At 39.7% G+C, this 16,129-nt stretch overlaps 1 protein-coding gene across 2 annotated transcripts; it reads right to left on the bottom strand.

Annotated features, from left to right (window-relative positions):
• Nucleotides 1-6,139: 6,139 nt before the first annotated feature.
• On the bottom strand, nt 6,140-15,721 carry LOC142134167 (rho GTPase-activating protein 21-A-like). Of its 2 annotated transcripts, XM_075194504.1 has the most exons (4): nt 14,716-15,721; nt 13,917-13,948; nt 10,498-11,098; nt 6,140-7,903 (listed from the first exon to the last, which is right to left on the bottom strand). In XM_075194504.1, exons 3-4 carry the CDS (start codon nt 10,712-10,714, stop codon nt 7,047-7,049), a joined length of 1,074 nt encoding a protein of 357 aa, XP_075050605.1. In that variant the 5' UTR covers nt 10,715-11,098; nt 13,917-13,948; nt 14,716-15,721; the 3' UTR covers nt 6,140-7,046. The 2 variants fall into 2 exon arrangements, with proteins under 2 accessions (XP_075050605.1, XP_075050604.1); XM_075194503.1 differs by having other exon boundaries at nt 13,917-15,721.
• Nucleotides 15,722-16,129: the final 408 nt, after the last annotated feature.

The raw sequence follows: 16,129 nt of genomic DNA, 5'->3' as shown, positions 1-16,129 counted from the left end.
TTAAGATGAAATGTAGAAGCTCTATTATGAAATCATGAAATTGGCTCTTCTTGTCTATATCTAGGAAATATGCCAATTGTATCTAAATTTGATGATTTAAACTTACAAATAGGCATTCAACATCAAAAGTACATCTTTCAGAATTAATTTCTATATTCTGTAATTTGCTTAGTAAAGGATATCCCTTTTGTACAATGGTAGTGAAATAAGACATTTTTAAATGCTGATCTACATATATACTTTCTTTTTTAATGCTCAATAACTCCCCCAGAATTATTTTTTTCAAGCTCATCTACCTTTAATTTCATCTTCATATAGGATTTTTGTAAATTGTCCCAAATCCCACATTTAGGTGTTTTCTCCAGATTTGCTAATTTTCTGTGAAAGTTATTCGAGCATGAACCCATCATGTTTATCAAGATATCAATTAATCCTTTTGAGAATTGTAACAGGGTCTCCCTCCTACTTGTTTAAGTCTCTCATTGGCCAACTCAAAGGGTGGGCAGACTTTGGATCTTAACCCCCACAGGCCTGTGTTGTTTTTTTTGTGTTCTATTAGATCATGTGACCAATTGGTCTGTTTGTTTCTAGATCAACATTATCCTGTCCTGTGTCCCTCCACCTCCATATCGTTGCTAGTTAAAGTCTCATAGTACATGTTTCTGTTATTAATTGCTGTCTCTTGATGCATGCATATTATTGTTATTTCAATGACACAGACCATGTAAGCCTTCCAAAAAAAAACCCAAAAACAAATAAAAACACACTTCAAATTTGTTTCTAAACAGATTTTCTTTTAGAGACAGCAATAAACTGAAATATACTGTGTTTGGTACTCTCCTCACTGTAATAGCAAGTACTCTATTTGAATTTTATATGCTTATTAGAGGATAAACCAGAGACTGTCATGGCATTAGTAAAACACACCCAGCAATGTCTATCTTTTGACACCACGAGAATAGGAGATTTAATGTTACTCACAACTTTTACAGCAACATGCCGTAGCTGGTTAAGAGAATAAACTGGTTTGGATGGTAGGTTGTGGGGTTATGTAGCACATTCATCCTTCTCTGTGATCATGGACTGGATATACACAGGTAGCAAGCATTAAATGGACATCCATTCTGTCACAGTTTCACATTGCAATACTATAATAGAACGCTCCAGAGCAGCATTGCTGTTATTCATGTAGTATCAGTAGTTGCCACCTGGAAGACTTCCTGAACATCACAAAAAGTAATCCATTGTAAAAGAAAAAAAAAAAAAACTTTCCTTGGGTGATGGCTTCTAGGAGAACCGTTTAGTGTTAAAATCATTAAGTACATTTGTGGAACAAGACCCAGCAATCCCTGGCAGACACCACTTGCTCCTGGCTGCCTGACCCAAGGAACCTGCAAAAACATTTTTTTTGTATTAAATAAAGACTACACCAACCCTTGTTCATCATTTTATTGAATGGCTAATTAACAAAGGAATCCTTTTCCTGAAGAAGTTCATAGGGAATATTCACCCACAATGTAATCAAAAACTAAATTGAGGAGGGGAATAATCAGGAAAAAAAATGCAACTACTTAAGGAGCCTCACAAGGACACAGAACTTAATGGAGCTGGACAAGACTGATGTAGCGTTATATTCCGCATGTGAAGCATCTTTGCTTGTAATGTATACATGTGTCAGCATTGACAACACAATGTCATACAATATTACAGTGTTATCTAAGTGCAGTGCTATGCGTATGACATATTCCATATGTAGTTTATCTAATATCTAAATGACAATGAATTGAATGGAGACAGATAAGCTTTATGCATCTACCCAGGCATAAAGCTGTATTATGTATGTGATGTACAATACAATAATACACGATCTTATCTACCAGAGCGTGTACTGGTCTGTGTATGTGATCGTCAAAATAATGAGTAATGTGTAATGTTTACATCCACTCGTGTTGTGCTGCTTTGAATTACTATTGTAACCCATAACCCAGGTCCTGTATCTTACAGTAGCAAAATTAGGTTTCCAAAACTATGCATTAAATATATCCACCTACAACAGTAACATTATATAGTTCATATACTGATTTGGATTATAGATTAAGGGCAGTTTATCCACAAAGATAACAAAAAATAAAAAATTTAATTATCAATAAAAAATACAACTCTGCTATGGATCCTGATCTCTGGTGTTTGTCACCTCTTTTTTCCTATGGACATCAATGCAATGGCATTTAGATGATCTAGGGCAACGACCTACTAATCATTTGTGATTATTAGCAAATTTGGAAGCATTTTCCAGTTTTATTACTATTTTATCTTCAGAAGTCTTCTTTAATGTTAAGTACTTTAAATTGGCCAATGTTTAACAATAGATGGTTCAGATAGTGAATTGATCACTCGTAGCATCCTATCTTTCATGGGTTAGGCTCATTCTTGTAATTTATTCACAAAGTTTAAAATAATAAAACACAAGATGAACTAAGTGGCGAACAGCTCAAAACGCAGTCCTTGAGCAGCCACCTACATGACAACTCTGATCCACAAAGAGAGTAAATTATACAATGCCCAAAAAATAAAAACGAATATATTAACGGTGCTCGTGACTGACATCAATAAATGTTCATGCGTAGAACCTTGATGTTATTAGTCCCATTTGGCTTTGATAGAAAATGATTTAAGAAACGCTCGGGTATAATCAAATCTTTCACTAATGATTGGTCAATTTAGGTTTAAATAGCGGAAGTGCTCATATCCCCGCGAGCCTTGACAAAGATTATACAATCGAAACACGTCGGCTGGGGGCAGACACCTGTTTAGGATTACTCCCTTCCCCGAGGTCTGTGTGAGTGGCGTTGCTGGCTCTACTGCAACACATGATATATGCTGTATAACATCTACATGGGGTAAGAGGCATCCAAAGCAGGATGTGCAGTTGAAGGTTTTATCAAACTCTTATTCATTGTTTTATTCTACTGTTTTTCATACATCACTGTTTTTGTTATAATAAAACCTTTTTACAAAAGGTGATGCACTATTAGTGCTTTTATACATATACGCTTGTATGGATATATTCTGACCAGTGGAGGAAACAGAAAAAGACGGGATAGGAACACTAGAGAAAATAAAGACACCGTATTAAGTGCTGGATATTTAAACCATTCTGGTAAGCGCATACTCTGCGGGATATTCTGACAGAAGGCACTTGGTGAAGGTTGGTGTTGCACACAAGTGTTTTTATCTAAATCTAAACATGTCTGCACTATGTTTTTTTTTTCTTCCCTCGTTTCCTTTTTTGGTCCTTCTGCAGACCATCCTGTGAATACACGAGACGGAGAGTCGCATATCATCAGAAACTGACTTGATGAACTTATCAACTAGGTTATAAGAAAGGAACCACACATTTGAGACACTATATGAAATAAAAAGGTTCTATGCATGAACATTTAAAGACGTCAGTCACAAGCGTAATTCCTATATTCCTTTTTATTTTTTTGTGAATAAATTGTTCTTTATATATTTCATATACGGATTAAGATTATAATTGCTATTACTATATCTGGACACATTTAGTGCTCCTTGTACTTATCTTTGGTTGTCTATAACTTGGGGATCTGGTTATGCCTTTAGTAGCAGCTGTTTGTTACCCATCTATTGACATTTGTGTTATCAATGTCAGCCAACTGTTCTTGATTATTAAATGACAGAAGGGACTGGCTTCGTTACAGCCCAAGTCACTTTCATTTACTTTATGGCTCCTTGTTGGCTCTTATTTAGCCGTTATGTTTCAGAAATTAAATAAAGTCTTCCATTTTTGGGTATTTATAATAAGTAACAAAACAATTTTATGACAACTATAAGTCCTTAGTTTTACATCTGTTTATTGATTAAGTGTAATTCACACCTCAAACTCTCCTTCATAACAAAACAAAATAAATTAAAAAATCAAAACAGAAAAAAACCCCCACAAAGCAGATGGTGGCAAGGCTCAGACAAGGGGGTATATTTACTAAACTGCAGGATTCCAAAAGTGGAGATGTTGGTTATAGCAACCAATCAGATTATAGCTGTCATTTTGTAGACTATACTAAACAATGATAACTTGAATCTGATTGGTTGCCTATAGGCAACATCTCCACTTTTTCAAACCCACAGTTTATTAAATATACCCCAAGGTGAGATGGCAGCTGCAGAAAGCCACAGTCAGGAGATAAGGAGTACAGCACTGAACTATGCAGTAATGTCACTGGAGGAGAGGAAACTAGGAGGCAGCTTTGCACACACATTGTAGTCACTTCCACATTCCCTCTGCAGTCATGTTATTGGGGTAGAAAGATGGGAGGAGGGGTCGGGAGTCTCCAGACACATTTCTGAAGCAAGGGTTCAAGAACAGTCTGCAGCCACCCCTCCCTTTACACCAGCCCTGTTATTAGCTAAGGGGGAAAGGGAAGTTGGGTTAAGAAAAAACAAACACACACTGGAGCATTGCTGGTGAGGTAGTTGAAGCACACTATGTACCAGTGGTAAATTTGCCAGACACATTAGGAAGCCACACACACTTCTTTCTTTGCCTTTGTACATAATCATGTAGCACGATGTGACCTGTCTCTTGCTACATAGTCCCTTTTAGCAAATTACTTGTGCCAAGAACATTTATTTTTACAGTGGAGACAGATGGAGCGGATGTAAATCACAGCCACAATCTCACAATCCTTCTACAGCCATGGCGTTTAGAGGTCAGCTGCATTTATCAGTAATTGGAATAAAGTGAATTTACCTGATGATTAAAATCCTTGGGCACCTTTGTTTACTTCAACAGTACTCAAACTGCATTATAAATGAATGGTGCGGTCGTACACCAATACCACCAGAGGGGTCATGTCAGGTAGTCTCAACTTTAACAACTAATAATATTGGTGGCAGAGAGACGTTTCCCCTAACGAAAGACCTGATATTTCAACATTTTTTATCAATACTACTTGTTCGTTAACACTATAGGAGATGTCTGTACAAATGACCTGGGTCTTGGAGCAGTATGAATGGTACAAGTGAAAAATCCCGGGAGAGAGAACGAGAGAGAACGAGAGAGAACGAGAGAGAACGAGAGAGAACGAGAGAGAACGAGAGAGAACGAGAGAGAACGAGAGAGAACGAGAGAGAACGAGAGAGAACGAGAGAGAACGAGAGAGAACGAGAGAGAACGAGAGAGAACGAGAGAGAACGAGAGAGAACGAGAGAGAACGAGAGAGAACGAGAGAGAACGAGAGAGAACGAGAGAGAACGAGAGAGAACGAGAGAGAACGAGAGAGAACGAGAGAGAACGAGAGAGAACGAGAGAGAACGAGAGAGAACGAGAGAGAACGAGAGAGAACGAGAGAGAACGAGAGAGAACGAGAGAGAACGAGAGAGAACGAGAGAGAACGAGAGAGAACGAGAGAGAACGAGAAGGAAGGAGAGAGGAAGGAGAGAGAGGAGAGAGAGCTTCGGCGTTCGCGCCGTTCTCTCTGGAGAGAGAAGGAGAGAGAAGGAGAGAGAAGGAGAGAGATGGAGAGAGAAGGAGAGAGTAGGAGAGAGACCCGAGTGTGTCCCCGGGTCCAGGTGCAGTATGAATGGTGTTTCTGAGCTGGGACGCTCCGAGCCCCTGCAAAAACCCGGGATATTGCCGGGGCGGCAGTATGAAAGTGGTATAAAATGCTACAGGTCTAATTGCTTACAATATTTTTGGACTATAACCAATGCGCATTTAATAGGCTTTAAGAAAGTGCATTAACATAAATATTCATGTTCAGGAAAGGTCCAACTACTGGAGAGAGCCAAGGAAACCAACATCGCTGTTTGCATCTCCTCTTCAACTGGTTATCACACGGGGAGAGGATCCGGGGTCGTACCAGTTGGAGTGTATACATCAGAACCTTTGTAGTTCCTTGCACAGTTCTGCTAACTGGAGAAAGAGGCATTGGAGAGTTGAAATGAACTTAGGAAGAGATTCTTTAAACTCCACCAGTAATCGTTAACAAGAAGGAAGAACTATTCAACACCTCAGTTCTTTACTGAAAAATAATGGTAACAGAAAATGCTCATTCAAACTTTAATGTTAGTTTTGTTTACCCTATAATTTAAATTACATTTTAAGTACTTAAAAAAATAAATCACCAAATTAATTTTATTTCCAGTGTTTAAGTGGGTATGCACACAGGCATGGTACAAGGTGGTATGAGATCTTCATGCAGAATTATACTATATTCAATGAAAGAAACCAGTTCCACCAAGGATTTACTATCTACATGCCTATCTTACAACATTTTTATCAAATCTGGTATCTGAAGATACACAATGTATATATACATAAGTTAACGTATCTTACAGAGAGGTTAAAAATTCAAGTCACATAAAACTCCCCCAAAAAAAAAAGAAAAGAAAAGAAAAAAAAACTGTATTAAAAGTTGGTATATAAAACTTGAAGACTCTACCGGAATGTATAACGAATGGAAGCGCTGAGTCCACCTGTTAAAATCTGTAAAATTTAATGAAATCTGGAAACTGATAAAATGCTCCTTTTGTTCACAGTAGGTTCCTCTAATTAGCATGTAACAATATGGCACCCTAGCACACCAGATGAATTCATGAGGCACTTTTCTTAGTGACTAAACAAAAGAATAAAAAAACAAAACAAAACATTGTTACATGGTGGATGTCTGCTAATGAGAGAACCCTGGGTTACAGATACTATGAATGCACAAAGTCAAGCAAACAATTTGTTCAGATTTTTACAAGCACTTCCATCAAGAAGTTGTGTTTCTCTGGCCACTCTGAAGACTTTCCACAGGGCCTATGGATGAATGCAGCCCTCACCTAGGCTGCAGAAAAGTAAAATAAAAAAATAATTCAGGCACAGAACGATATACAATAGACTGGAATTTTACTAAAGACATTGGCAAGCTTTAAGCTCACCAACTGTTGTCACACTACAATACAAGCTCCATTGGCAACTGCTAGGTAGACTCAGATTGCCTATCTTGGAACTTATGGACAAAAGCTGCGGTGGAAATCACTTAAAGGTACTGGTAGAATCGGGATTTGACCACCCGAGTACCAGAAAGTTTATGGGGATGGGCATCAACAGCAGGACTAAAGTTATTCTTGTTTTTACTCTGGTAGCTCTCTCCATTTAACGTTTCAGCCGATTGTAGAGGTGTCGTCACGTGGGATAGGTTTTCAGTTCTGTCGCTGGGGGTGGCCAAGTTGTCTGGCGATGAAAGAGATGTACGAGAATTTGGCGTCAATGAGTCTGTTAATTTAGTGTTCTCTAAAATCAGCTCCTCCGTATTGAGCTCAGATGTGCTAGTGCGTAAACGTTCTCGTGCAAGCCACTCGGAGATTGAAAGGTCTTGCGATGGACACTTTGGCTTTAATCGATCCATGGCAGAAAGTTCAGCCTCTTTACCTCCCTGTGCAGGTTCATGGATTTTCCAAGAATTTAAAAAGCTTATTTCAGCAAAGTCTCTCTGTCCTCCCAGCGTGTGCCTCCTCCTAATATTCTTCTTCTTTTTGTTTTCGGCGGCATGTTCCTTTTCACTTCCGGTTCCAAACATGTCATCCGCAGATGCTTTCATACGCAGTTTGAGCCTATCGGTTATTTTAAGCCTCCAGCCAAGTTCCTGCTTTTCCGATTCATTTTTTACGGACAAGTCCAAGTTGGCGGATGGCGTTTCTTTCTTGATGACCTCAGCAACACTAGATGATGCGGTGGGTTTCTCACTCTTGCCTTCGGTTGAACATTCACTGTCTGTTTTTTGTCGTGTAGACTTTTTTCTTGATAAAGTGTCACATTCTATAAGTTTGTGAGAGCTGAACCGGCGCCTGTCCATCCGGGGAGTCGTGCTGTCCTCTGTGCAGCTGGCACTTCCGTCTGAAATGGCAAAAAGTGGATATATAATTAAATAATTGAAGCTTATGGACGGATATAATATCTATACATAATGACAAGTCTAATACAGCCTGTGACCTTGCATACATATAATATTACTGAAACAGCTTTTTTTTTTCTTTGCAGTTTTCATAGGTCAACATCAGGAGAACAATGAGCAGTAGATATGTTAATAAGACTTGCCAATGTACTTGCAACTTGTGCCCTATGTATGATACATTCAAACAAATCCCCTTGGAAGGACCATTTTACCTACATAAATCGAATTACTTTAAAAGCAAAGTAAAAGATTAAAATGTCCTATAAGGTTGTGAGCAAGACATAAAACAGTGACAGACTGATAATTTGGGAGAATATGCAATTATTCCTGGGTCTACCAATAATAACAAACCAGCTTTGTCTGACATGATGAATATAAGGAGTTGTTGCATCTATTATTCTGTATAAAGTTTTTATAGTAATATGTTGTATGAATTGAGGCTTATAGAACAAAGTGTGGAATACATGTGTTATGTGGCTCAAAACCTTTAGTGCTAAGGACGAGTGGGTGGACTGTTAATATAGATCGACTTAGGGTACACACACATACACCATGAAAACCTGTATATTACCTTCTTCAGCTCACTTAGCATATGGCATGCCCCATGCAGGATTATATATCGCGTGTATATAAAAGCATCGGTTTACTCCTGGAGTCTCCTTAAGAGCGCAAACATTCACAATGTGGCTTCATTAACAATAGAACAGTCAAGCCTGAAAATCTGTTTGTTGCCCTACCCTGAAGGCCCAGTTCTAATCATACACAGTGACCTACAAATGATGTGAAGGTTCCGAGTATACTCTGGTTATAGTTGATTTGCTTAGTAGTGAAAGAAACTACTGCATTTGGAGATTTGGGATCCCTGTCTTTTAGTTCATATCAAGGAACACACTGTATAAGACCCCTAATGAAAAAGGATTGTGAAGCATCACAGATGAAATAAATGAACACACACTTTCAAGCTAGCAGGAAAGTAGAATGCGCAAATGGTACGTTGAAGTGCCCTGATGCTTTACCACTAGCCCTGCAGAGTTACAGGACTGTCTCCACACAGATACCAATAGGGAGAACAATGACTGCCCATTGTGGACACAAAGAATAACATCTTTTATATTAACAGATGACTAACTGCTTATATCTCCCAAAACCCTCACGCACATGACTTCTTCGTACTGAAAACAGATGAATTCTGCCCAGCGCACAGGGCTCTGATGACCTCGACTGCAGCCTGGGTCCAAGTACACAAGCAGATAAGGTCCTTGGAGCCAAGGTGGAAGAGACAACACTATGTACTAAAGAAAACTAAGAGTCCTGAGGTCTGCCAGCATAGACTCATCCATCACATTGCACAATATAACTGACCTGCCTACACCGTCATCAACTGATGCTTAAGAAGCCAAATGTATTAACCAAGGTGACGGAACTCTGTGGACTTTGTTAACACAATAATGCCTCATCCTCTTCCCTCAACATAATCCACAATAACCTACTGGCTTTAACACGTGAAGATGCATTTGATACTACTGCTTGTTATCTTCCATACCTAACCCTTGCACCTGGGAAATACCATCTGGATGGTTAATGACTAAATAATAAAATATTACTAATGTGACAAACGGACATGAATACATATGTACTTATTGCATAGGAGGAGAGGTCCCTATACCAGTGATTCTATAGGTCCTTGAAATAGCAAAGTAAAAGGTCGAAATTTACAGTAAGGATCAGTACTTTAGTTTTAGGATTGGAGCATTGAATAATAGTAATGCAGAAAAGAAAACATAAGACTTCTCACAACATGTATAACTCACAAAGAATAGGTCAATAGGAAATTGCAAGTGTAACGTTACTGTACAGTGGCGGGAGAGTAGTGGTCGGAATATTAGCAATGACAAGTAATGGCTTTACCTTTGAAATAACTGAATTATTTAGCTATTCTTAAGACTCCAATAGTAAACCTCCATCCTTTAAGCCATGATGTATGCATCTTACACTATTAGAAATCCCTACTTTTATGTATGTGGAAAAATACTTCTGAGACTCCCTCTCGAGTGGTCATTTAAGCTATATATCGCCTGCAATGGGGACTCCTCTTCCGTAACCCAACTGATGATTAGAAACTTCAAGAACAACAAGCCTGATCAGCAAGAATGAAGGAGCATTTGAAATATTAGCTCCATATAGATTATAGCTACAACAAGGTGTAAACGACATGTCAAAGACTCTATACAAGATAGGCAATGATACTATGGACATATTAACCGTTAATGAATATTGAGTACAATGAATAAGGAGTTACCAGTAAGCCTCAGAGGATGACTGTGCATCTCAAAAGAACCTTTGTAAAGTTCAGTTGATAGGTTTGTAAATTTACTGGGACAGTTAATAAAACATTTATTCTGTCTCAAGAAACCTCCTAAGACCATTTCATAGTTTTCCTCAACTGTGCCGGACAGAAAAAGTGTCCGTTAAATCTGTGCCATTTCCATAGCTCAGCCCTTGTTTCTTATTTCCCTTCTCTTATCAGCATCCTCACCTTTGCTGTCTGCCACAGACTGAACCTCATGACTTATCTGGTTTGGTTCCAGCCCAACCATGTATGACGATGTTGTGGAGTAGTCGGAGGCGATGGAGCTCCCGTCTACGGACAGAAAGTCGCTGCCTTTTGTCTCCGGGCTGATGATAATGGTCGGGTTTGGTCTGTGCGTGAAGGTCTGGGATGAAGTGCAAAGTACAGTTTGTGAATCAGACATGATATCCTGGGAGGGGGGCGCTTGTTCCTGATCAGACGGCAGAATCAGTCTCAGATTGGGATATGTAGTGTGTTTTGGAGGACAAGGAGGTGGGTCATCAGGAGGTGCACTGTCCTCTCTCGGTTTACCATCCGCATTCTTTAGCGTCCGTGCTTTGGGTTTTGGAGGCACTTGTGCAGCTACAGAAGATGACGATTTGCTACTCTCCGACTTTCGAATTTCCACAGCAGTCTGATCCTTTTTGTAAAATACGTTGTCCAGCTCATCCTCCGAACTGCTCAGCTGGGGCTTCTCTTTCTGTTTCTTACGTCGACTGGCAGCAGCAAAGATAGAGGCCACTAGCAACTCTCTGCTATACTGATCTTTTCCAGATCCCCAAGAACCCTGTTGGAGGCAGAGAAACAGAGGTTACACGTGACATTAAGTGTCAAGACCATTTTAAGAATATAACACTTTATTTGTAGACATATTCCACTCTCCAGCAAACATACAGCTATGAATACCACCAATGAGATACAATAACTTACAAGGTCAGGGCACCAACAGCAGCATTTTTACATTTGCTATTCATAGTACAATTGAGGGGACACGGACTGACAGCTAACGGAGACGCATTTCCGTTGGGCTCTGTTCTGTATAGGACAAAGTAACAGCAGATGTAATGGGTTTTATCACATCCGCAGGACGCACCTGACCATGTAGAATAGAAGCAGCAGTAACATTTTGTGCCTGAAGGTAGCTTCCCATTTTATAGATCTGCAGGTGTACCCATCAGATTTACCCTGGTGAGTGGGAACTAGAGAGCTCACAGAGGTCTGTGTCTAAGAACCTAAGCTGGGCGAAACCTAGAGACCCCTTATTCTTAGGGCCGTCCGGACTGATGATATTTTACCAGGTTCTGGCCCACATCATATCGATTCACCACTGTGCTATACAACCTGTTTCTCTGCACCACATGGTCTTCCCAGGTAAAATACTGGTGTGGCTTCACATTCCACCACACTGTAGACGGACACTAAGGGCCTGATTCTTTAAGGAAAGTTAAGTAAAAAGAATTGAGTAAGTAGTCTCCTGAACACCACCATGTTACAATGCAAGGGGTGCAAATTATGTTTCTATTTTGGACATAAGTTAAATACTATCTGTTTTTCATGTAGCACACAAATATCAACTTTAAATGTCAGTGTACAAATAAGCTATCAAGTATTTGTGTACTACATAAAAAAGACAGTATTTAACTTATGTGCAAAATAGAAAACTAAATTTCACCCCTTGCATTGTAACATGGTTTTGTCCAGGAGACTACTTACTCATTTTTTTTTACTTAACTTCCCTTAATGAATCAGGCCCTAAGACATGTTGTACATGCTTCTTTCCTGATCTCTGAGACTCTGCTCTGACTAATACAAGAGAACCAACCACTATAAGTACCACTGTTTACTTCCACAAAAGTATATTTTGTTTTATCCTCATGATTGGCTCTTACTGTGATTTCTGTAAAGATGACTGTTCCCATTGCTCATGTCAGTCAGGTTTCATGGCTATTTCAGATAACACATCCACATCGACAATATTCATCTAGATCTATTATGAGAATCCGACAAGGCTATCGTCCCAATCATCTTTGTTTGAGGTTACAGTCCCCTATGGGGGGATACAGCATATGCTATGGAGGTGGCGGAGATGAGGGGTCAAACTTGCAAGGGACCTCCACCATGCTTCATTGTTGCCTGCAGACACTCATTACTGTACCGCTCTCCAGCCCTTCGGTGAACAACCTGCTTTCTGTCACAGCCAAATATTTTAAATTTAGTCCAGAGCACCTGCTACCATTTTTCTGAAGCCCAGTTCCTATGTGAGTCATCTGGCCTTGTATCCACGTCATTGATAGGCTTTTGGCTGCAATTCTTCCAAGACGACCACTTCTGGCCACACTTCTCCAAACAGTAGATGGGTAAATCTGGGTCCCACTGTTCTATTTCCAGTTTTGAGTCAAAGGGCTGGAGAGCGGTACAATAATGAGGGTCTATAGGCAACAGTGAAGCATGATGGAGGTTCCTTGCAAGTCTGGGGCTGCATTTCAGCAATTGGAGTTGGGGATTTGGTCAGGACTAATGGTGTCCTCAATGCTGAGAAATACAGGGAGGTATTTATCCATCATGCAATACCATCAGGGTGGCTTCTGATTGGCTCCAAATTTATTCTACAGCAGGACAAGGACCCCAAACATACAGCCAATGTCTTTAAGAACTATCTTATATCCTACATCCACAGAAGATCTGTGGTTAGTTCTCCAAGGTGTTTGAAGGAACTCGGCAGGGAGGTTGTTCCAAACACTGTGTGCAAGTGTACCTAGAAGCATTGATGTGTTGACTGAAGGCAATGGGTGGTCACACCAACTACTTGATTTAGATTTGTCTTCTGTTCATTTGCTTTGCATTTTGTTAATTGCTAAAAAATAAACTATTAAGACTTCTATTTTTGAAAGCATTGTTTGGAGGAAGGGGCCACACTATCATGCCATCTTTCTTTCTGAATAAAACATTGTGTTCTTTGACCCTAATTTCAATTATTTAAGATATTGGGCTCGGGACCATATCATAAATATTCACCTTCATTCGTTCACTAAGAGTTCCTTGGTGAGCAGACAGGGATGGCCAAGAAGAATCCTGGGCCTCGGGGTGGCTGGCTTTTGGACTGATCAATGATGATGGGATTTTAGACACCCCCAGTGTGGGGAGGGGATACATAATATCCAGTGTGACCCAGATAACTAATTTCCTTAAACCACTTAGATAATTTGAAGAACGAATGTCATATAAATAAGTTGGAAACTTAGCAACCAAAGTCATCAAGAATGAGCTGACTAAAGCTTTTTCAGATGGACAACTCAACCAATGTGGCCATTCATTGTACCTTCTGTGGTCTCAAACAATACATGATCTGAATGCGATCCTCATACAGATTGGTCCACAAATTCTGGCCACCCATGTCATCAGCCAGTTACAGCTGCTAGGAGAGCCAGTGCAACTGAAAAATGGGAGCCAGCTTTACATAAAACATTTTAAAGCCAAGATCCAGGACATACGGTGGTAGCAGCCAATGCTGATAACATGCTAATGCAGAATTGGTAGAGTCTCCGATGAGTAATAAAATATAATAAGAGTTGAAAGTTCCGGTTTAGAGAAGAATTTCGGCTTACCTTAGATTTTGAGGAGTCACTAGTAGCGGAATCTGCAGAGTGAAAATAAAAACAGGAAACATGTCGGTGGTGCACAATGAGAAACGTAATGGTGACAAATAATGCTAGGCTTCATGGAAAGGACAAGCACAGAACAGAATGTGTTGAAGCAGAAGAAAACAAAGGGGATAGTCATAGCTCACAAAAGATGCAAGCGTCACCACAGAAAGCCACCGCCATGAAAGGATGCTGTGATTTGTAGGCAGAACCAGCTCAATGATAGGAATGGCGAGGAACCCTGCTCTTCAAAATAAAAAAACAAACAAACACTGATGTCTAAAGCACTCTGATCTTAGCGGGAGGCCGACAAAATTTAAATGGATACAGAAATTAAAACACTGAACAGACACAGGCTAGTCTAGATCTGGGCTGTTCATCCGGATCCCCGATATTGAAATACACAGAGGAACTTTGCAAATTGGACAATCTTTGGGATTGCAGAACCAATGTGCAATCAATGCCGACTGCTTAAGAGTAGCAAGGATTCAGCATGAAGGTCTTGTGTTAAATAGGATACATAACCGTACTGCGCTACTGCTATAATGAAATGAGAAATGAACACCAAATAATTAAAGGGAAAGAAAACACAGGCTGGACAAGAATAGAGATAGCAGAAGGGGGCTAGCTGGAGGCTCTACCACATCAAACTGGAGTTATACTTTTATGCAGAAGTTATTATAATACAAGAGCTAAGCCCCATGCAACACCCCTTATGAAGACATGGCTAATGCTTGTGACTAATAAGACTAGTAGACCATACCATGCTATCTCTCCTCAGGGTCTGCTTCAGAAATAACAAGAAATGGCAGAGAGACTTTAAGAAAGTAACATTGATCTGTTTTAAAATAAGCTGAGCAGAGAAAAAAAATGTTGTACAGTGCAGAATTTTTCTTAAAATAAATTTCAAAACTTTAAAAAAATAAAATAGGAAAATATAATGTCCATTCACAAAAATCGGGGATTTCTGCAGACAAGGCAGCTACAATGGGGGCAGCAATCCTCCTTCTTCCTACAGTTCCAGCTGTCCATCACTGACATCATAGAATCCACTAGTGACATCACTGTGTGATAGACTCCTCCCATTTCACCTGTTTCAATATCAGTATAAATGTCTTGGTTCAGTAGAGGCAGTAAAACAAAACGAAAGCCCTCGGAACTAAAAACAAGATCTACGTAGAGATAAAGGGGTCATTTTGGGGGGTGGGGGGGGAGAACATGCTTGGTTAGTGCGACAGCAGGTAGGGAACGTTAGCTAAGAGAGCGTGTGATACTAGTACTTAGCCAAGGAATAGGTTGCAAGTGGAAAAACAGAAGGAAGAGTAACTTTAGTATACATGTTGAAGCTGTAATTACACCCCTCAATTCCTAAGTCGTACGTGTCACCGTCTCACGCAGGAGGCAGTTATTTTGTAGGCTGAAGCAATATGAGACTGTAGCCAATCGACTGGCAAGAAACTAGTGCCATCGCGAGGCTCAAAGTGCCTCATACCTCACTCGTGCCACTAGGCAGTAGTAGTAGCTTCAACCTGCAGAAGGGCCGACTCCACGGTGTACAGGACACATGAGCACTTTCAATGGATAATACAGAGATTTGTTTGTTGAAAGATTACACATTTGGTTAAAGGGACCCCCTGACAGAAACAAATTCACTTAAGAAAATGAGAACAACTTTTCTTTATTCTTTATAATTACTAAAAAAACAAAAACATACACAAGTTAATCTCAAACACTCCTCCTATAGAAATGAAACGGGTGAAAAGAACTGTAAACTACCATAAAAATGCACAAAAAAAAAAAAAAGCAAAATACTTTTAAAAATGCGGTTTAACAAAATTAGTCTTTACTTAAAAGGTTTTTTTTGGGGTATTTACATGCTCCCTACAATGCATAAGTCATTATTTTGCATTGAGGTCTAAAACCGGACCATATATGCACAGAGGATCCATGTTCCAATTCTATAAGATAATGTAACCATGCCAGTATATTCGTCTCCTAGCATCCTAATAGATACATTAGTTTCAACTATCTGGATTGAATCCCAATAACCAAAATGAGCCAAGTAATCAGTTATAATACAGCCAACGTTCTTGTCTTGGCTGAATATGACAGAGGATGTAGAGCAGACAGGTGGTAGAGGAAGTAAGAGTCTGGGGAGCTGACGGAATCCTCTAGGA

The sequence above is a fragment of the Mixophyes fleayi genome, unplaced genomic scaffold (assembly GCF_038048845.1).
Source record: "Mixophyes fleayi isolate aMixFle1 unplaced genomic scaffold, aMixFle1.hap1 Scaffold_4064, whole genome shotgun sequence".
In the NCBI taxonomy this organism is placed as follows: Eukaryota; Metazoa; Chordata; class Amphibia; order Anura; family Limnodynastidae; genus Mixophyes; species Mixophyes fleayi.
Note: the sequence above shows the minus strand (reverse complement) of the source record. Positions and strands in the feature narration are given on the sequence as shown.